The 23,497-nt window shown below is 39.6% G+C and overlaps 2 protein-coding genes across 2 annotated transcripts; both read right to left on the bottom strand.

Moving 5' to 3' along the window:
• On the bottom strand, positions 11,697-15,038 carry LOC109833642. The gene is made up of 5 exons (XM_020401384.1): positions 14,963-15,038; positions 13,641-14,264; positions 12,875-13,165; positions 12,662-12,753; positions 11,697-12,471 (listed from the first exon to the last, which is right to left on the bottom strand). Exons 2-5 carry the CDS (start codon positions 14,238-14,240, stop codon positions 11,868-11,870), a joined length of 1,587 nt encoding a protein of 528 aa, XP_020256973.1. The 5' UTR covers positions 14,241-14,264; positions 14,963-15,038; the 3' UTR covers positions 11,697-11,867.
• On the bottom strand, positions 15,606-23,198 carry LOC109833641 (ABC transporter B family member 19-like). The gene is made up of 10 exons (XM_020401383.1): positions 22,434-23,198; positions 22,269-22,323; positions 22,052-22,189; positions 21,947-22,005; positions 20,469-20,633; positions 19,404-19,699; positions 18,760-19,076; positions 18,428-18,651; positions 16,427-18,328; positions 15,606-16,059 (listed from the first exon to the last, which is right to left on the bottom strand). The coding sequence occupies exons 1-10, from the start codon at positions 23,187-23,189 to the stop codon at positions 15,706-15,708; spliced, it is 4,266 nt and encodes a 1,421-aa protein (XP_020256972.1). The 5' UTR covers positions 23,190-23,198; the 3' UTR covers positions 15,606-15,705.

Raw genomic sequence — 23,497 nt, 5'->3', positions numbered from 1 at the left:
AGAGGAAGTCAGATTCAAGTGGGAGCCATGGCCGCAGATGAAGAAAAAATGAGACTTGAAAAATTTGATGGAACAGATTTCGGATTCTGAAAAATACAGATAGAAGATTATCTGTATCAGAAAAATCTGTATCAACCACTATCGGGGAAGAAGCCAGATTCTATGAAGGCAGATGAGTGGAACCTTCTAGATAGACAAGCCCTCGGAGTTATCAGATTGACGCTGACTCGCAATGTTGCGTTCAACATAGCAAATGAGAAGACCACGACAGGTCTTATGGTAGCTCTCTCAAATATGTATGAGAAGCCATCAGCCGCGAACAAAGTTCATTTGATACGGCGGTTATTCAATCTGAAAAATGACGGAAGGCGCGTCAGTAGCACAACACATCAATGAACTTAATACGGTTACAACCCAATTGAGTTTAGTTGAAATTGAGTTTGATGAAGAAGTTTGGGCGTTGATATTGTTGTCTTCCCTACCAGAGAGTTGGAACGCTACAGTCACAGCTGTGAGTAGCTCGTCGGGAAACAACAAGTTGAAGTTCGACGACGTTCGTGATTTGGTTCTCAGTGAGGAGATCCGACGGAGAGAGACCGGTGAAGCTACAACCTCTTCAGTATTGCATATAGAGTTAAGAGGTAGAAATTCAACCAGAGGAAACGGATGGGGCAAATCAAACTTCATAGGTAGATCAAAGGACAGGAGGTCCAAGTCAAGGAATCCAAGCAACAGCTCGAAGGCTATCGAGTGTTGGAATTGTGGAAAGACCGGGCATTACAAGAATCAGTGCAAGAGTGCACAGAAGGAGAAGGAGGCGAAGGCAGAGGTGAATGTCACCTCCACTTCAGGAGGAGACGACGCATTGATATGCTCTTTGGAGAGCAAGGAGGAATCTTGGGTGTTAGATTCAGGAGCGTCGTTCCATGCTACCTCTCAGAAAGAATTCTTCGAGAAGTATACCCCCGGAAATCTTGGATACGTATATATTGGTGATGATCAACCATGTGCTATTGTCGTCAAAGGAGTGGTAAAAATTAAGTTGAACGGGTCAGTATGGGAGCTGAAGGATGTCAGGTATATTCCCGACCTGAGAAAGAATTTAATATCCATAGACCAGTTGGCTGGCGAAGGATATACCACGACCTTCCATGGAGATGATTGAAAGATCTCAAAGGGCGCAATGACGATTGCCCGAGGCAGGAAGACTGGTACCCTATATATGACAGCAGGTGCACGTTGTTTGATCTCAGTTGCAGCAGGCAATGAAACTTCAAAGTTGTGGCACCAGAGACTCGGTCATATGAGTGAGAAGGGGATGAAAATCATACACATAAAGGGAAAACTCCCAGGACTGCAGTCAGTGGAGATGGATATGTGTGAAGAATGCATACTCGGAAAGCAGAGGAGAGTCAGCTTTCAGACAAGTGGCAGAATCCCCAAGAAAGAGAAAATAGAGCTCGTTCACTCAGACGTGTGGGGACCAACAACCACCGCGTCCATTGGTGGAAAACACTACTTCGTGACTTTTATCGATGATCACTCTCGGAAAGTGTAGGTCTGCTTTTTGAAGCATAAGTCAGAAGTATTTGAGGCTTTCAGGAGATAGAAAGCTATGGTCGAGAATGAAACCGGTCTGAGAATAAAGAAGCTCAGGACCGACAATGGCGGTGAGTATGAAGACACCGGATTCAAGAAGTTCTGCTATGAGCACGGGATCAGAATGGAGAGAACCGTGCCCGGCACGCCTTAGCAAAATGGTGTAGCTGAGCGGATGAACCGAACATTGACAGAGAGATCCAGAAGCATTCGAGTACAGTCAGGCCTACCGAAGCAGTTCTGGGCAGAAGCGGTCAACACAGCAGCTTACTTGATCAACCGAGGTCCATCGGTTCCAATGGAACACAGAATACCATAGGATGTATGGTGCGGAAAGGAGGTAAAACTCTCACATCTTAAAGTTTTTGGTTGTGTAGCTTACGTGCATATTAGTGATCAAGGCAGGAATAAGCTTGATCCCAAGTCAAAGAAATGCACTTTCATCGGCTATGGTGAAGATGAGTTCGGCTACCGCATTTGGAACAACGAAAACAAGAAAGTGATCCGCGGCAGAGATGTGATATTCAACGAGAAGGTGATGTACAAGGACATGCACAAGATAGATGACTCAGAGATCGAGTCAATATTTATGGATGCAGATGATGTCCCGAGTAACCTCTCGGAAGAACCCAATGCAGAGGGTCCTCAGCAAGAAGAGCCTGCTGGACAAGATGATGCGCAGGAGCCCGACACACCAGCTCCGATATTAAGAAGATCTTCTCGTCCTCCTGTACCCAACAGGAGATATATGAACTATCTGTTGCTGACAAATGGTGGGGAGCCTGAAAGCTTTGATGAAGCTTGTCAGTGTGGAGATGCGAGCAAGTGGGAGCTTGCAATGAAAGATGAGATGAAGTCTCTCATATCAAACCAGACATAGGAACTAGCTGAGTTACCCACGGGTAAGAAGGCACTCCATAACAAATGGGTGTACCGGCTGAAAGAGGAGCAGGATGGTTCCAAAAGATATAAAGCCTGGCTAGTTGTCAAAAGTTTCCAGCAGAAGGAAGGAATTGACTACACCGATATTTTCGCTCCCGTGGTGAAGCTAAATACTATCAGGACCGTGATGAGTATTGTAGCAATTGAAGATCTTCATCTCGAGCAGTTAGACATGAAGACGGCGTTTCTTCACGGAGATCTAGAAGAGGAGATATACATGCACCAGTCAGAAGGTTTCTCAGAAGAAAAGAAGAAGAACCTGGTGTGCAGACTCAAGAAGAGCTTGTATGGCCTGAAACAAGCCCCAAGATAGTGGTACAAGAAGTTTGACGGCTTCATGCACAAGGAAGGTTTCCAGAAGTGCAATGCCGACCACTGTTGCTACTTCAAAAGATATCAGTCCAGTTATATCATCCTACTGATGTATGTTGATGATATGTTGGTTGCAGGAGCAGATATGAAGGATATCAAGAGTTTGAAGCAACAGCTATCAAAGGAGTTTGACATGAAGGACTTGGGTCCAGCGAAGAAGATCCTTGGAATGCAAATCACGAGAGATAAGAAGAGAGGTCTCTTGCAGTTATCTCAGACGGAGTACATCAACCGTGTTTTGCAGAGATTCAACATGGGCGACGCCAAGCCTGTGAGCACGCCCTTGGCCAGCCATTTTCGTCTATCGAATTATCAGTCTCCTCAGTCAGAAGAAGAGAAAGAGAGTATGGCTCAGGTTCCTTACGCCTCAGCTATCGGAAGTTTGATGTACGCAATGGTCTGTACGAGACCAGATATTGGCCATGCAGTGGGAGTGGTCAGCCGGTTTATGTCGAATCCAGGAAAAGCTCATTGGGAAGCGGTCAAGTGGATTCTGAGATATCTACGAGGCACCACACAGAAGTGTTTGCACTTTGGTAAGGGAGAGGTAGAAGTGCAAGGGTACGTAGATGCAGACTTCGGCGGTGAAGTTGATCATCGAAGAAGCACCACCGGCTATGTATTCACCGTTGGAACTACAGCTGTTAGTTGGATGTCACAGGTACAGAAGATCGTTACCTTATCCACTACAGAAGCTGAGTATGTTGCAGTGACTGAAGCCAGTAAAGAGATGATATGGCTTCAGGGTTTGTTAACAGAGCTGGGATTCAAACAGGAGAAGAATGTTTTGCACAGTGATAGCCAGAGTGCGATACACTTGGCGAAGAATTCAGCATTTCATTCTAGAACGAAGCATATTGCGCTTCGGTACCACTTCATCAGATCCCTGTTGGAAGATGACGTGTTAAAACTGGAAAAGATTCCAGGAAGTAAGAATCCAGCAGATATGTTAACAAAGACGGTGACTGTTCAGAAACTGGAGTTGTGCGCAACTTCAGTTGGCCTTCATGCATAGATGATGAGGGCGGAGCCACACAGGAGAGGAGCTTGATGAGATAGCCTGTTGACGTCGGTTTGGTCTCCAAGTGGGAGATTGTTAGTTTTTGGGGGTGGATACCAACCTCCGCCGGCGAGGAGCTCCGACGAGCTCGAGGATGATGCAGGCGAAGCTGGAGGCGAGGTTCAGGTGAGCCTCGGGAGCTCAGACAAGCTCGAGCTCTGCGTTCGAACGCCCCCACTTGACCTCGGCGTTTTGGCGGTTCGAACCCTGCGTCTCAGCACTCCGACCCTTGCGTCGGGCTTGTGCGCTGGTGACAGGCTGTCGCCAGCCCATTGTATTCGCCTATAAAAGCCCCCTTTCCCGATGCCCTAGTGTGTGTGTGTGAGCTCTTTTTCTTCCCTCCGATTTTTTCTCTGGCGGCGGACAAAAACGCAGATGCGTTTCCTTCTTTCTCCAGCGCTTGGGATTTGAGAATCTTGAGGGGAGATTTAAGAAGAGAGAGAGAGAAATTAATTAGGGCTTTTATTCCTTTAAAAGGGGTATTCTCAAAAGAAACTTGAAAGGGATTATTCCCTTTAATTATTAACACTGTAGCTACAGTGTTCATTTGAGAGATCTCATATTTGATCTGCTCTTAAATTGTAATTTCTTGTTTGATTAATAAGAAATTTACTGTGTGGCTCCCGAGGACGTAGGCAGTTGCCGAACCTCGTAAATCTTGGTGTATTTTTTTTATTCTGCGTTTCTGTTGCATTAGGGATTTAGGCGTTAAATTCCCAGCAGATATTATTTCTCAATTTTAGGAAACATATAACAATTTGGTTTCAAGTCCATGATTAGTTTTTTGAACATGGGAACTCCCGTAATCTAGTCTTTTGTTTTACTATACCAAATCTAAACTTTTATATATAGTTTGAAGAAAACTTTCTCTATATGGTGACTTTTGGATGACTTTTAAGTTAACAACTTTTCTAGTAAAATATGAATGATATTTATTTGGACCTAATACAAACGTTGACCATTGTTGACTTTAACGTTTAAGTATATCCTTAATGAGTAAGTATAGCAACAAAAGTTCTATCAATAAGTCAATGATAGTGATAAATCAACAGGAAAGTATAATGGTGACATTAACATCAGGGATCAGTTAGAAAACAGTTCTTTTTTTTAATTACAAATATGAAGATTTGGAGGGTAATTTTTAGAAATATCCTAAATTTGAGGGGCAAATATGATGTAGAGCACACGGTAAACACGTTTATGCCAAAATGGAACAGTTGCAAGCCCAAATGCGGGCCAGGTCGAAGAAAATAACTTATTTCGAAGAAACGACCATAACTTTCAAACCGTACGTCGGAATTGGACGAATTATATATGAAAATAGACTATCTCGACGAGACGGAGTCATCCAAACCGACCCCTAAGGGTTCGGTTTGCTTCCTTTGTTTCGCCAAACTCCTTACGGTTTGAGAGATATCTATATTTTTTGTCCGTTTTTTACTATTTTTAGTAATGCTTTAGGAGTCTATTTTGATTAGGAAACAAAGCCGATTTGATCTCAGATTTGACCGGTGGACTTTCCTAGTCGTAGGGAGTCTTTTTAGGAGTTTTAATATTTTAGGAATTCTTTTTCTATTTTTGGTAAGTTAAGAGTCCTTGTAGGAGTTCGAGTCCTTGTAAAAGTCTTGTTTCTTTTCTATTTAAGTAAAGTCTTGTAAGCCCTAGTGGCATAACTTTTGATTAATAAAATTTTGTTTTTTTTTAATATTTACTTCGTGGATTCGAAGCTCTTCGTAGATTTGAAGATTATCCTTAGTGAATTCCGATGCTACTACTTCTGCGCTACGTCAAAATAGGTGAAAAATCCTATGAATTATTGTTTCGTTAAAAAAAATCTTCATATTATGTTTTTAGTTATAATGCAAAGTCTTCAAAAGAGATAAGTGCGCTAATAATTATTATTTCATAATTGATTGCTATTCTCCAAAATAATCACTCTCAAAAATAACAAACCCATAATGGGTCCTCAATAATTATCATAAAATCTTCACTGGGCTTAAGAGAGACTCTCTTGCAAGTCCATTTCCACCTTGGTTAAGCTCCATGGCCCAAAATCATGAACGTCCCGAGACCCAATGGACTCACATAAATTGTTTAAGCTCCACGGGCCAAAATAATGAGGGTTCCACGACCCATTGGACTCCTTCGCAAAAAATATTTGGTGGAAGCCGAGGTCAAGATTCTGGAGAGAGGTGAGTTCCCAAGTCCGAGATTATCCTGGTACTCTCACTTCCATCCCTCAACTTACCATTCAAAATCTAGGGCTTTCTCTTTTAATTCTTGCAAATTGCTATATATTGAAACCTAGAATTGAGTATATAACCAATTATTTTCTATTTCCTGATATATTAGTAGGTATAAAACGTCATGCGCACATTGGACTCTACGCTAAATTCTAACGGCTTAGAAATTGGGTATATACTTATTACATTTAGTTTCATATTGTTGGAAATTTATCAAATAAATAAAGATTATAGCATGAATTTAAACCCGGAAATTAAATAAATAATACATCAAAGATAGATAATATAAATTAGAGAAACAGGCCTGACGGGAGCAGTCGTGTAAACACTGCCCTAGAAGATTGAGGACCCGCCTATCGCCCTGGCGCAGATGATCTCTTCTCCCCTAGCGGTAAAAACCCCCGGAAACGGCCCGGCCTCTGCACTCGGGCGAGAGTGCAGAGCTTCAGCTCAGATGAAGAAGTTGCCCATAAAGTAAAACTAAAGTATAGATGAAAATGATATGTAGAGGAGAAAAGAAAACAAGATAAGTTTTCCACATTTTTCTTCATATTTCTTGAGCTCAACATATGTTGTTTATATAGGGGTTGAAAAGAGCCGTTACAAAATCCCTCAATAAATTTCGTAACGTTCGTCATAATGTATAGTCATTATGCCCATTTTAATTACAAATTAAAACACATTAAAACATATTTTAATTGCATATTTTAATTACAAAAATTTATTAGAATTTATTAAGGCAAAATTACCTTTTCTTTAAAAATATCCAACAGCCCCCCCCAAAAGGCAATATTGACTGAAAACTTAAAAATCAATAAATAAATTAATAAATCACAAAATGAAAATAGGTTGGGCAACCTTTCGTATCGTGAATTTGGGAAAGGTAGCTTTCGGCTTTGAACCTTTCCTTAGTGAGTTCATCGCCACCTGAGGGACATAATGGACTAGGCCTTGAATTAGGCCCCTTTAATCAGGTATTGATGAAAACACACACAATACGCTTCATCTATTGAGCAAAGCGGGTTGAGCGTTAAAGGCCATGCTCACAATAAACCGACTCATGAGAGTTTCTAGGGGTTAGCCCAGCCCCCCCTAACCGCGGCCATCACGGTTCCTCTCACGTAGGTAAGTCCTCAAAGGGTACTACAGCTGTTTATTTAATACCCCCCACAATACACGCGTTGGACTTATTAAGAGTAAAACTCAGCCTAGCCAGCTGTATCATAAGAGCATCGTCACCATAGAGAAGAGATAGTAGAAGATGCTACATAATAATATATGAATATATCTAAGTCGATGCTCCATACGAGTGTCACTAGTCCAGCTTGTTTCTACCACATTGAACCGACATTGGGACTACGTCTCCAAATAAGGGTTGGGTTGCCGCTGTCAGTGACCTCATCTATGGGCTTAACCCCATCTCCCTCGATGAATCCAGAACCACACTCCTGGATAGACCATTTGTCAAAGAGTCATCAAGATTCTTTTCACAGACTTTACAAAGTCTAGAATCATAATTTTGCCTAGCAGGCGTTGTATTTATTTATCAAGTTCTTATTTTGTAATTAGTCCATCATATTGTTTGAAATTGACATTAGGTCATGATCTATGATCATAAAAGATCATAGTCTATGTCTGAAGAGATTGACCTTAATATCTGAACATTTCAAACTAATGTGGAACTAAAAATTCTGCAGTTATGCATATGCACATACATGAATGAAATTAATAATAGATACATGCAGAGCATAATAGGATTTCGTATCTTAAAATATATTTTCGTATCTTAAAATATATTTCATACTTCATAATTCAAATGCATAAAATTTTTAAATTATTCTATTATAAGAGGTTACAAATTGGTTGCCTACAAAGGAGACCGTCCAAATTTAAATCGGTTGCCTACAAATGAGACCTTCCAAATTTAAATTGGTTGCCTACAAATGAGACCTTCCAAATTTAAATTGGTTGTCTACAAAGGAGACCTTCCAAATTTATGTTGCCATTTTCTAGTACCACCTCTTATATAGATAATAATAATAATAATAATAATAATTGTACATACGTGCTTTAAATTTTTCAAGTGCATTCTTGCATAAAACCTTGTAATTAATCATGTAACAAATGCAAGTTATCTAAAAAGATATATGAGCATTTATTGCAATATTCATTAAAATGCAATAAAAATGATGAACTTTACATTTGAAGATTTGAAATATAATCCACCATATAAAATAGAATTTTAAAAAATGCACCTCTTTGATTTGTTCGCTCATATATTGATCATTTATCATTAGGCAATATATGATGCAAGAAGTGTAATTAAATAAATGCATATGAATTATTCTCATAATTCTGGTCCTCTTATTCCAAACCAAAAACTCCTAAAGTGAAAATATTAAAGTTTTACCCGGGTAGTTAGCCAGGTAAGGATAGTAATAGAGGTTGATCAAAGATCAATTAAGTACCTCGTTCCTTGCAGAGCGCATTACGCAACCCTTAAACCTTGCCTTAGACACCAACTAATCCAAGAAAACTTGAATCGGTTCACTCAATGAGTTTTTGTTTCTTAACAGTAACAGAAAACTTTAAAATATTTTCTGCAAGCATTTGATTTGCCTAAGCAATTATACTGCAAGCATATGTTGGATAAGGCCGAGGAGGGGTTTACCTATTGATGTTCGAACCTCATGATTTTCATGTCTTGAGAGTAAAACTCATCTGCTGCAGACAGCTGCCACTTAAGTTGCTGAACAAATCTGCATTCACTTTTACCACCTTCTGTACTAAGCTTATTAGATGTATAAGCACTTCAAAGTATGGAATTATTAATAATAGAAGGTACAATATTCATAGTTTAAAGAAATGAAAGCATTAAACCATAAACAAAACAATCCAGATATTTCAAAGCATCTATGCATCCAGAGTTTGTTCTCTTTATTCTTGTCAAAACCATGCATATGAAATTTTTTAAGAATAAAAATATACACTGCTGCAAATTTATAGCATTTTTCAAATGCGTGCATATTCACTAGCACAAGGGGATAAGGGTAGATTTTAGATGATTCTAACAAATATAAACTAGGCTTTTAGAAACCAATAAATGTTCTTTCATATTCGTAACTTGCAATCTGATACTTGCTCTAACTTTAGAAGTTTTTTCAGCATTATGAACCAAAAATGTTTAAATGAACAGTAACATTTTTTAATAAAATGAACAGTAAAGTTTTTTTAAATGAACAGTACTGTTTTTAAATAAAATAAAAAACGGTTTTTAATGAACAGTAAAATCCTTTTATTTTTGAATGAACAGTACAGTAACATTTTTTAATAAAATGAACAGTAAAGTTTTTTTAAATGAACAGTACTGTTTTTAAATAAAATAAAAAACGGTTTTTAATGAACAGTAAAATCCTTTTATTTTTGAATGAACAGTAAACTTTTTTTAAAAACATTAAAAACTGTTAAAAATGAACAGTAATGTTTTTTTAAATAAAATTAAAATCTGTTTTTTTAATGAACAGTAAATTATTTTATAATGAGCAACAATTCTGATTAAATTGCGAACAGTAATAGCAAATTTTTTTAATTCGGATGAACAGTACTATCTCAAATGAACAGTAACTTTAAAAATTATTTTTCCGGGTTTAAATCAAAAGCTATAAACATCTCAATCTTCTAGATTGTTGGAAATTTATCAAATAAATAAAGATTATAGCATGAATTTAAACCCGGAAATTAAATAAATAATACATCAAAGATAGATAATATAAATTAGAGAAACAGACCTGACGGGAGCAGTCGTGTAAACACTGCCCTAGAAGATTGAGGACCCGCCTATCGCCCTGGCGCAGATGATCTCTTCTCCCCTAGCGGTAAAAACCCCCGGAAACGGCCCGGCCTCTGCACTCGGGCGAGAGTGCAGAGCTTCAGCTCAGATGAAGAAGTTGCCCATAAAGTAAAACTAAAGTATAGATGAAAATGATATGTAGAGGAGAAAAGAAAACAAGATAAGTTTTCCACATTTTTCTTCATATTTCTTGAGCTCAACATATGTTGTTTATATAGGGGTTGAAAAGAGCCGTTACAAAATCCCTCAATAAATTTCGTAACGTTCGTCATAATGTATAGTCATTATGCCCATTTTATTTACAAATTAAAACACATTAAAACATATTTTAATTGCATATTTTAATTACAAAATTTTATTAGAATTTATTAAGGCAAAATTACATTTTCTTTAAAAATATCCAACACATGTTGTGTTCGAAGATTTCCTGTTTTGCATTTTTCTTCTTTTTTTCTGTGGTAATGAAGTGAACGGGGACCGAACTCAAGACTGTGGGAACCAATATTGAAACCTTCCAACCATTCGGTTCAGTCACAGTTCTCTTATTGTTTAATTGTATTCATTTCTGTATTTATCAATTGATGTGCATTCATGTCTTTCTTCTACTTTTAAAATGGCTCTCTGAAATTGCAAAATAAGTTATTAAACTTTTTGTTAGTGTTGATATCTAACAATTTATTAGCAATCCACTGATCTACCAAAGAGAGAACAATCGAAGAAAGAATACAATTACAGAAGACAAACGCCGGGGTTTAATGAAGAAATCAATGTGATTACCTACGTGCTTAGAATATAACCATGTCACGAATCGAGTCAGTAGACTAATAATCAACAGAGTTTGGGCTCAATCTCTCAAGCCCTATGCCACCACTCTGTCGTCCCTATTTTTGCTCTTTTGGATACCATCCCCAGCCCGCGACCCCCCTCCGTTGGGTGCAATTATGTAGAGGTTCAACTTGGGGCCCTCTGCTGTGTATTCTAGCTCCATGTAAATAACATAAGCTCATGGTCACTAAGGCAACACCGGATTGAACAATCACGATAGCTAGCTAGCTGAGATAGAGAACAGGTGACCGATAAACATTATTCATTAATTGTTATGATTAACCTGGCAGTTTCCAAAATTAGCACCTAAACTAATGAGCATGTTGAAAATTTCTCATGCACTTGCAAAATTTAAACCAAATGAAAGGAGTAAAGCATAAGATTATTACCTCGGTACTAAAATCAAATAAACTTTGTCAAATAGCTAGTTTTCATGTTAAACATGCGGCTAGCTTCCTCATTCTAGATGAAATTCTTTACGAACAACTTTGGGTATTTCTTCATGAGGAGAGTATTAACTACTAGAGGCAGAAAACAACGGATTCGGATCCTCTCCACTATCTAAAAAGTAGTGGAGGGATCACTACTACATAATCACAACCATTAATTATCTAGTTGGTGGTTGTGATTTTTTATTTGAGTGCAAATTAGGAATGAGTGCAATACACGGGGCTATGGTGAGTGTTAGATTTAGATTGTATCACGACCGCCTACTAAATAATTAACGATTGAGAATAAAAGTAGTGGTCTCTCCACTATTTTTTTGTAGTGGAGAGGATCCAAATCCGAAAACAACACCCTCCAATTTTAATAAACAGTTACCCTCTTGTTGAACTGAACTAAAGATTAACTTACAGGTATCATTCAGATACTTACATTCACTTGTCATCACAATGTTCTCTTAAATATTTCTGAACATACACAAGGTTCTCCTTGCAAGTGATAAATAAAATATCCTTGTGAAGAATATGTAATTTCAATTGTTTCGACACTCAAGTGCAGAAGCAGCCGATTCCATATGGCCTAATAAGCAAGCATATATCTTCTGCTTTACCCGATCAACAGTATCTACTGATCCTATCATCTCATTTTCCATTTGATCTAACCAATCACTCGCTTGCTTGAGCTGTGACAAGGTTACCGCGATTCTCTCATCTGTTTCCTTTGAATGTGCACTCTCTTGTCTTTTGTTGCTCTTCTTCATACTCAAATTTGCCTTGAAACCATTGTCAAGTGCTCCTTCTAAAAATCTCAAGAACCATGAGTTTGATTCATTTTCAAGAGTAGCCCTCACTTCTTTAATCTCCTTGATACCATCAACTCTTGCCCACTCTAGCTTTTCATTTGCAGAATGCTCCTCTGAGAGAATTTGATGATTTTGAGCATTTACAATGCTAGATGGTGAAGTTTTTCTGTTATGTTTCTCTTTTTCTGAAGGAGATGGTTGCTTAGAGTTCTTTGTGAAATCTTCTTGAACTATGATGTATGGTTGTTTTAAGAGCCTCTGAAGTGAGAAGAACTTGGTGAGGGAGACATGAGGTTTTTCTTTGGTAGCAGACTTGCGTAGATCAGCAAATATGCTGGTGACAATTATCAAATTAATTAGAAAAGAGAGGTATATATGATGACAAAGATTTTAATTTTATTCATATTGTATTCTATAAAACTTGTGCAGCATGCTATTTTAGCTGCAACAGAGCCTTTTTTATGTCTATAAATCTAATAAACATGTTTATTAGTGAAACTAAGATGAACAGGTAGATGCTAGACCTGAGCCCCTTAACAACAGACGCAGCTGCAGTTGCTTCTCTCTGAGCCTCAGCTGCTACGAGAAAAGCAATATTTTTCCTTCTAACAATCCCCTGTTCAAAGATCACAAGCTACTGAGAAGGGGGAGAAGAATGCAAGTGTGGATTGAGAAAATAACCTCAGGAGGAAAATTACTGCAACGTTTCTATAGGGAAACCTATATTAGTCAGATACCTTTCCGGATTTTATCAGACTTGAAGGAAGGGAATCCCAAGTGATTGTATCCACGACTCCTCTTTTAGTACTGCTCTTAGGAGAAGTGTGCAGGTCAGAGGGCATTGCCTTCTTTGCAGTATGAGTAGTTTTCAGAGAGGAGTTGAAGTCAGAAGGCACTGGCTTCTTTGTGGTCTGAGCAGTTTTCAGAGAGGTCTTTTCGGAAGTAGCCTCTTTGATGCCTCCCACTCGGACTTCTTTCATTCCTTTTGGAGCATCATTCTTAGTTTTGGAGGGAGAAATAGGCTTTGCCTGTAGTACTAGAAATGCACATAATCATCATCAATCATCTTAATGTGAACAAATAAAAGAGTTCAAGTTGTTAATTATCTTTAAAATATGAAAAAATACGAAATATCAGTGATATGGTTAGAAGTTGCACTCAGATGTATATCTGTGTGTCAGTGAACTAATTTGGAAAAGGGTTGAAACTTAAGTTTAGGAAATTAAGGAACGAACTTGTATATGAATATTGCTCTCTATATAGCATCATTAATCAATACCCTGTTAACTATAAACTTTTCGGGCTTTGATTTCGACGAGTTTCTGAATACTTAATGTGTGAATAAAGAACATTTCTGAAAATTGTCTCACAAATAGAAAAATACTGGTGTAGCTCTAAAATTTAAAATTAACTCCTTATGGTTACTGTGACTATGTTTTTCAGTACGTTCTTAGTATTAAACATAAGTACATCTGTTGAATAAAAGACAAGTTTAATGCCTACCTCACAATTTGGCTCTTGCCTGCCCGTCGAAGAGCTTACTTTCTTATTTGCCTTGACAACATTATCATCTCCAGTAACTTTCTCAATACCAGCATCAGAAACACCCTTCAAATATCTAGATGCAACCGAAACTTTCTCCTCCTTAATAACAACTTTTTTCTTCGGGCTCTCTCCTTGATTTAATTTTTCAGCATTCTTTCTATAATCCAAAGCTTCTAGATCATCTGAAGGCACCAACATATTCATCAAATCCTTAGGATTCCCAATACATGGATTTCTTCCAGGAATTGGCCTAACTCCTACGAGAACTGGAACTGGGGTTCCAGCCTCCACTTTATCGACATAAATGAATTGGCCAAGCTGCAATTTGTTTGAAAGGATCAGCTCATTATCATCTTTTGATAGAGAGACATAAGTCGAGTGCGAAGAGTCTGAGATTTTTATGAAGAATCCGTGATCAGGCCAGAGCTCTGAACCAGTGATGGCGGGTACTATACTGATCACTTGTAGAAGAATGGATCTATGCTCTCCCATTATTTTGATGTTGGTGTCTATGTTTTTGAGAAGCTTTATTAGTACTCCCGGAGTAAGAGATGCCATTTATCCTTTTCCCTTTTTTCGAATCTATCAAATAAAAGAGCAATCAGCAGATAGTTTAACTATACAAACTTAGTTATGTTTTGTGGATTGTACTAAAATTTCATGTTTCACTCAACACGAATCATAGTCGCCGCAGTTTTAGATGGTTATGATTCAGATAATGTTATCTATTAACTAATTGCAATATAGAGGATCGGAATGTGAATTATATATGACTTTGGCGGAAGGAACCCAGTAGTCTGCATAGTTTTGTACATCAGATTGCCGTTTGAGAAGAAAAGTAAATTTTAAGTGAAAGCATACGTACACTGTGAATTTAACCTTAAAATCTAAAAGAAAGTTACTAATTTGCGAACAAACTTTCACCATCAAACAAATTGAATGTACTAAATCTAGGAGTATATCTACATCGTGATATATTAACTTATTGAAGGACCTGTGAGTAGAATCCCCTCACCGTATGTCTTCTTAAGCTTAACTCCCGGTACATGATGACTCAAAAATCTTTCAAAAAATAAAATAAAATGTAGACGTGTGTTCTAAAATATATGAATTCCATGAATGAATCTATATGAACGAATGATGGATCATGACAAAGATAACAATTAATCTATCGAAAAATGCAACTACGCAGCCAAATCACAAATTATTGTAAACTTTTTCCTTTCTTTCATTTGTAATGCATAAGGAAAATGAGAGGAGAAGAGTGGCAAAGAGATTACCTCTTAGAAGAACACACGGCATCAACAAAGGCAATAAATTGCGGGAAAATGTGGGATATAAATATTTATATAATTATTCTATGATTTTGTCTTGCTCCAACGGCAAGGAAGGAAGGTGAGCAGCAGGCTGTAGGTGCCTTTCAAGCCAGAATTCTGAAAATACCCTGTCGATACTTGCTTCGGCTCAATGACGATAATGCCCTTCCGTCTCACTTTTATATGGGAACGGACGAGGACAATGTCTTAGGTGAAAAGGGTTATTTTAGGAATTGGGGGTGGGGGGTCGTTGTCTCTTTGAGATGAACAGTTGATCTATTGTTATATTAGAGGATCTACACACCAGATGCTGGTGAGCAGTCGTGATCATATACAAGAGGCTGATTTTGGGTTGAATTTGAGAGGATTTTTTTTTTCCCTATAATGTAATGAATTTAAGAGTTTTTTGTTTTAAATCTTTTGATAAGAGCTACGGAGCTTACTAATTCTCTGATTCCTTTTGGTAACAAAATAACTACTGCAACCGAAGTAACTAAAATAATAAATGATTATGACCGAGTAACTATCTGTCTCTTGAGAGAATCAAAGTTCAAAAGAAATTTAGAGCAAGAGCTAACTAAACACAATTTCCACGGATAAAGAAAAGGTCGGGTAAAAGTTACTATGACCGAATAAACCAAAAGAAAAAAAAGTCGGGGATAAAAACGTCGACACATCCCAACTCTCTTGTTGTTCTACTACTACTACTACGACAAGGCCCGGGCCTCAATTTCCGCCCGAACCATACCCGCATAAACTCCCTCAACATGTTTCTTCAACAAAGCATCATGACTCCCAAACTCAACCACGCTCCCATCTCGAACCACGGCGATGCGATCAGCATCTCTGATGGTGGCTAGTCTATGTCTATGAGCCACAACAATGGTGGTGGCGCGCTTGGCGGCCCGTTGAAGGGCCTGCTGGACTAACTTCTCCGATTCGAGGTCAAGAGCACTGCTAGCCTCGTCTAGTAGTAGTATCCTTGATCGTTTCAGTATTGCTCTTGCTAATGCTATCCTTTGCTTCTGGCCTCCTGACAGTTGAACCCCACTCTCTCCTACCTGTACACGCACCAAATTGTTAGCTACGGAGGTTATCTGATTGAGTTGAAAAACGCATCGTTTATGGCTTAAAAATGTTGCAACTATGACTTGCGCGAAACGGCGTAAGTCCTTACCTGAAGACGTTTTCGCAGCTGTAGTTACAACTGAATTTATTAGTCGCAATGATACAGATAACTGTAACAGATTCAAAAGATTAATGCCTCAGGGACCCCAAATAAATGATACTACCAGGGGGGACACCTCACATGTTCTACCATTTGGGTCCCCTATTTGGGTCCCTGTAGCAGCGCCCGATTCAAGATGTCCAAGTTCCTACGGTTGAAACAAGCCAAACAATCTTAATCATTTGCAAGTAGAAAGTTACCTGGGTTTCATAACCTTGGGGAAGGCCGCTAATAAATTTATGTATCTGGGCCTCCTGCGCTGCCTCCTCAATCTCAGCCCGCGAAGCTTTAGGATTACCAAACCCGATATTTTCCCTAATACTCCCACCAAAAAGGGCCGGTTCCTGGCCCACTAAAGCACACTCCATCCTCAGCCACTTCACATCCAACTCTCTCACATCCACTCCTCCAACCATCACCCTCCCTTCATCAGGATCGTAAAACCTTTGAACCAACCAAACAATCGTCGATTTGCCGCTACCGCTCGGCCCGACTACCGCTACCATGCTCCTGGGCTTGGCCCGCATCGTAAAGCTCTTTAAAACAGGCTTTGTAGGCCTTGTTGGATAAGCAAAAGTTACCTTTCTCAACTCTATTTCCAATGCTTGCCCTTCTTTAATTGCTATTTTTCGTTTTTCTCCGTCGCTACCTATCATGGGCCGACGGCCCATTATAGCCATCACACCTTCAATCGCGGTATCTGCATTTGTAGTGTCCGGAGCCAAGCCCGCGAGTTGGCCCACTGAGAATGAGCTAAGAACCAAGATCAAAAAGATCTTGTACACATCTCCGAAGCTCGTGTATCCCTTTTTAATCAAGAGAGCACCCGCCCATAACGTTACAGTGTAGGCCACATACATCGCCCCCTGAGAAAGCCCAAGACTGAGTCCCATGATTTGTGATCTTCGCACAGATTTGCTAGTAGGCCCCAGTAAGGCCCAACCAAAGGATGATACTATCCGATCTTGGGCCGATAGGGCAACGACGGTTCTAACATTGGCAACGGCTCCAGATGCCACATTGCTAGCCTTAGCATATGCACTATTGTCAACTTTAGGGCCCACATTGATGATCAAGCTGAAGTAGCTAGCGCCAAGCGTGAACGGCGTCATGAGCACAGCGACGAGTGTTAACCGCCAATCAATGAGAAACGATGCGGTAAGGCCCACAACAGCAGAGCCCAAGCCCATTAAGAGAACTGAAACACGATCACCGAGAATTGATCTGAAAGCAGCGCAATCACCAGAAAGTCGTGCAACGAGCGAGCCAGGTGAGCTGGTCTCCGGGTCAAACCAACCGGGCTCCTGACGAAGAATGGCCCGAAAAAGCCTGTCACGGACCCGAATAGTTAGTTTAGCTCCGGCCCAACCGCAAAAACCTTGCTGGCCTGTCATAGTCACAATGCATCCAAGGCCCAAGCCCACTAAGCCCAACGCCAAATATCCGACCTCTCTCTTCAACTTTGTTGGGCCCTCTGTGAAGTATATTTCCAAGGCCTGGCCCAGTAGTAGAGGGAAGATTGACAGAATTGCACCGGCGTTTACACCTAAAAGGAAGCCCAAGAGGAGTACCGAGAGCTCCGGCCTTTGCAGCTTCCACAGCTCCGATGTTTTAACTTTTGTTGTACTTTTCTGGGCCTCGATTAGTTCTTGAACGTCTATTTCTTCAACAGACTTGGCAATTTGGATAGATTTTGTTACGTCCATGAAGTACGACTTGTCGTAAATGCTACTGAATTGAGCCGAGGACTGACGGACCGCAGGCCCATCAAGGTCCGTGGCAGCCGCGAGCTTTAAAAGAGCGGCATACGGGCCAGAACGGGCCGCAAGGTCGGAATGGCGACCGGACTCAACGACTGATCCACGGTCAAGGACCACGATTGTGTCTGCCGATTGGATGGTGGAGAGACGGTGAGCAATGATAACGGTGGTTCGACTAGCGGAAATGCGCTCGATTGCTCGTTGAACGATGGCCTCAGATTCAGGGTCAAGAGCACTTGTTGGCTCGTCGAGGAGAAGGATACGAGAGTTTCGGATAATGGCTCGTGCAAGAGCGATACGTTGCTTTTGGCCGCCGGAGAGCTGAGCACCACGGTCACCAACCTATGATATTAATTAGAACCATAAGTCAGCTATATATATATTAGTTTGAAAAGATGTTAAAATTAATAAAATCTTAGTCTGGCCTATGAAATGTGTCACCTGAGTATCATATCCTTGAGGCAAGTTTATGATAAAATCATGTGCGTTTGCTGCGACGCAAGCAGAAACTGCTTCCTTTTTAGTAGCATTCTCTTTGCCCATCATCACATTCTCAAGAATGGAAGTTGAGAACAAAATTGGCTCTTGACTTACCATCCCAATTTGATCTCTCAACCATTTCACACTCAATATTCTCGTATCCTGGCCGTCCAAAAATATCGCTCCTACGTACGCCAAAATATATACATCAACAGACGACGAGGATTAAACAAACTACAAAGATTTTCTATCCCCTAAAATGTTTTTTTTTTTAATTATTATTCATAAAATACCTTGCATTGGGTCGTAGAATCTTTCGATGAGAGCAAAGATTGTAGATTTTCCACCGCCACTTCCACCAACTAAGGCTAACGTCTTCAATGGAGAAACGGTGAGATTGAGAGAACGGAGGACTACAGAGCGAGGACGTGAAGGGTAAGCGAAGGTCACGTCTCTGAACTCGATTTTGCCTCTGACTGATGAAAGTTTTCGGCCATTGGAGCTGTAGGGATCGATTGCAGGGACTCTGTCGATGACGTTGAACACTCGGGATGCTGCTACTGTGCCTTGTGCAAATTGTGCGAAGTACGAGAGAGATAAAGCAAGACCTCTGCGGCAAGTTCACAAACGATACGGGTTAGTATAAAAGAAATGCTGATTACATATTGAAAAAAGTCACGCGTTTTAGATATACTGCAAGCAATGAAAGTTCTTGATCGATGTACCAACTATCTAACGATCGGAGATCATCAAATAATTCATCGAGTTTAGGAGTGCGTCTACATTTTAAAAATAGTACGAAAAATTACCATTAGAACCTAGCCGCTTCGTTCTCTAAAAGCGATTCATCAATAGTCAGAATAATTTGCATATTTTTATGATTAATCAACAATCTTTGAGTTAGCGATTTATGTGTGTGTGCGCGCGTGTGTGCTACCTTCCGCCAACGTTGACACCGAAGAAACAGGCAATTGCGGCACCACCAGTGATCTCTCCCTTAGCAACCAAAATAGAGCCATACCAAAACGCAAGAGCCCACTGAGAGTACGTCACAAAATATATAACCCCCATCCCTGCTCCTTTGGCAAACCCTATCCTCCTCCCTATTGCCTCCGACTTCTGCAACGACTCAGCGTACTTGTCAGCCACCCGCTCCTCCATCACGAACGATATCACTGTCCTTATCGAACTTATCGCCTGCTGAGCTACATTCCCTGCCTTCCTATATGAAACCTGATGAAGATTCACCAAACAAAAATTAGTCCAAATATATCCTGAATCTGATAGTTATGACATTTGAATTAGAACCCCTTAAAATCCCATGGGCTCATGTTACTCAAAAGTCAAAATCCTATAACTTAAAATGTTTATTAACTTTTTCATTTTTTTTTATTTGGAGAAAAAAGATGAGGAGCATGGCCCCAGCCAGCTAAATTAATAAAAGGTGTTGTTACATATAATAAAACCAGATTCCCAACTCCAAAAATATGGTTTATTGGGTTCTCAACATCATATGTCATCATGACAACACACACCCCATACAGTTATGTACATAAAACTGAACAATTACGTACATTTATGTATTATGAGAGTGCAACNACCCCCCCCCCACCCAGAAAATAATAATAATAATAATAATAATAATGTGACAATATGTGACAATATTGGATTTACTAGCATTTTTACCCTCTGAACTTCAAATAGTACTATTCTTGTTTGGTTTAGATGACATTTGACATCATGTGACAATAAATTACCTTTTGCTCTTAGTTTTACTAATAAACAACTAAAATTTTCTATAAGATGTGTATAAAATGTGAAAGATGCTTAGGAAATACAGACGCTAACAAATAGTTTAGGACAACAAGTGACTACACTGACAACAGTACATGAGATGCATCTGCAAGTAGCTCATCTTTTAATGAACATTAACAGTTTTAATTTAAAATTTCTTGATTGACATTGTGACATTTGAAGCGAAACTAGTTGTGATTAATCTTACCTCCTCTTTGGTAGTGAGGCCAACATATACAGCCTTGTAGGCAATGCCGCAGAACATCATGAGGGGCGTGACCGAAAAGACAACGAGGGCTATCTTCCATGACTTCAGGAAGCCCACAATGTAGCCGTTGATGAAGGTGAATATGTGATGAATGAAGTGAGCCATCTGCATACGCATCCGTTTATATAAAACTTCAGCACTCGTCATATCTTCATAATAGATATCCACCAAAAGGTTATATATTTAGTGTTAATTACCACCAATTTTGCGTTGGATTAGAGAAAAATAGAAGAATGGGCGTCCTTAAGAGATAAATGCATCTGATATGTACGCGAAATTATTTCACCATTCTGAATTGCTCTGTGTATTACTTGTTAAATGTAACCAACGAAACTCATGCTAATTCTTTGATGCACTGCATGAATGTGTATGCTTCATAAGCACACTGGATGTAGGAAACATCCAACTAATTAATGCTACATGATACATTTTTAAAGGTTTTATTTATTTTACAAGCATAGGCAACAGAAAACACTTTCACCAGCCGGCTTTACATTAGTCAATTGAGTATGAGTCAAGCCGGCCTTAGGTTCTCTTTAAACTATCTAGAGGTCAAAGTTAAAAGAGAATTAATGGAAAGAGCCGAGTAAAACTTTAAAACGATGTCTTTTCTTCTCTCTTCTGCTTAAATAAGTAAAGCTTAACCCACATACTTAATGATGTACAACACTTAGTTCAAATCGATTATAATAATTTATGTGTTTTTAATGGGAATGCTAAAGCATCAGGCTAAGGACAAATGAGAATTCAACAAGACAGTTTAGGGGCGTACACAACAAGGACTATATCTTTCAATTCTCACCATATGGCCAAACTTAGGACAATTTGTGGCAATATGAATCATTGATCCTAATTGCCTTATTCAATAAAGAGCGGCATCCATCAATTATTGTGATGTTGAATGATATCATTAATACAGTATTTTAGTCCTTATCATTCCAAACAAATAAATTGTACCTCGTAGGACTAAAATTATACAAGATGGTAGTTAGTTAGCAAATAATGATGCGTCAGAACCTTGAAGGTTATCAAATTAATAGGTCATACTACTTTCTTGTAATGTGTGATTAGTTGCTTCTCAAATAAAAGGAACAACTCAAGAAAATAATAATTTGCTACTAAACTTTTTGAGAAGACAATATACTACGGACTTAATCAATACATAATTCATTTATTAGAAAAACATCATTATTTTAATGTATTCTAGCTAAAATAACAGTGAATTTGCATTCTCAATCAACCATTGCAAGTCATCATCATATTATAAAAATCAACATAACAGTATCTTACCAACTAAACTCGATCGGTCAAAGAAAAACAGAAACCAAAAGGAAATATGAAGCTTTACCTTTTCCCCCATGACTTCTTGAATTTGGGCAACATCACTAGAAATTCCATGCATAACATCTCCTGTAAACCTTTTCCCCCATGACTTCTTGAATTTGGGCAACATCACTAGAAATTCCATGCATAACATCTCCTGTAGTAACTTCAGTGTCGAAGAATCCTTTGGGCAACATCACTAGAAATTCCATGCATAACATCTCCTGTAGTAACTTCAGTGTCGAAGAATCCAATGTCTTGCCTCAGCACTGCTGTAAGATATTCTGTTCTGATCCTCTGTGCCGATCTCTCTCCCACCATCCTCCAACAAGCAATCTCTGCATCATACAATCAATTTCAAATATGCTCTTGTAAAAATGAGAGGGACGCAAATAAAACTTTTTAAAAAAATGTTACCCATATAAGCTCCAATCACCACTATAACAGCGAGCACACCCATGTAAATCGATATCTATAAAAAAAAGGGACAAACACAAAAGAAATATGTATTGCTTAGGCATGCATCCAATATTGCAATCACAAAAAATGGCAACGTTAAATAAAGTATGTAGAAGGAAAGACCTGCTGCACATCCTTCATCATTTTAGACTTGTCAGTGACAGATTCTTGGGCGAGCTTGTTAACCAAATTGCCAAAGAGATAAGAGTACCAAGGGAGCGATCCACCATTGATCAAAGCCCCAATGCATCCCAAGAAGACCAAAACCAAGTCTAATTTGCTTGAATACTTGAACAGACTAAACAAACTCACTGGCTTACCCACAATCTCTTCATCCTCCTGTTCATCCTCATTCTCACCATCATCGTCAAAATCATAATTATTGCTATTCACGTCATGATGATGTCCCCGCTGACCAGGCATTGAACTCATGTAATCATGGTCACTGTGCAGAGGATGAACATGGTGGCTGTGGAGGTTATCGGGGAAGGACGTATCATGCTCCATATGAAGCTGTTTATGACTGAAGCGAGCGAAGGACGCGTGATGCTGCATATTATGCTGATCATGACTATGTTGATCATGAGAAAACGGTGCATCATCGACCTGATGATGGTGATCCTTAGCAAACCGTACATGAGCAGCATGTCCAATGACCGAATCCAATGCATATGCGTGATGATGATGCCGATCGTGTTGTTGATGGTGATCCTGGTGGTGGTGATTATCATGGGTACTAGCTGGTTGCAGCTTCACAAAATAGGGTGAACCATAGTCAACCGTGCTGAGTTCATCCTTACTAGCCAAAGAAAAATCGGGCGCGGTCTGATCACGAACCCGACCCACTCCGAAATTAGGAAACATAGAAGAGATGCCCATGCTTGCATCGCCCCGATCCGGCCTATTAACCACATGGCTCTGTAGCTCAAGCCTCCAACCAAAGGCCGAGCTAGCCTCTCTAGACATCTCATATAGTGGATTTGAAGGATAGTAAGTAATCTTGGGCAGTCCTGCGGCTTAAACGAGCTGGGCTCGCCTGCGAATCGAGCGGGCCGCGGCTGGCACCGGATCGGTGATCGGGCTGGAGTGGAGGCCCACGGCTGAGGGCAGCCGCTAATTCCGGTGGCCTCGCCCCATCCGGTGGCTCCACTTCGCCATGACACATCATCCTGCCACGTGGACAAGCG

The sequence above is a fragment of the Asparagus officinalis genome, chromosome 3 (assembly GCF_001876935.1).
Source record: "Asparagus officinalis chromosome 3, Aspof.V1, whole genome shotgun sequence".
NCBI lineage: Eukaryota > Viridiplantae > Streptophyta > Magnoliopsida > Asparagales > Asparagaceae > Asparagus > Asparagus officinalis.
The sequence above is the reverse complement of the archived record's forward strand: the minus strand, read 5'-3'. Positions and strand labels throughout refer to the sequence as shown.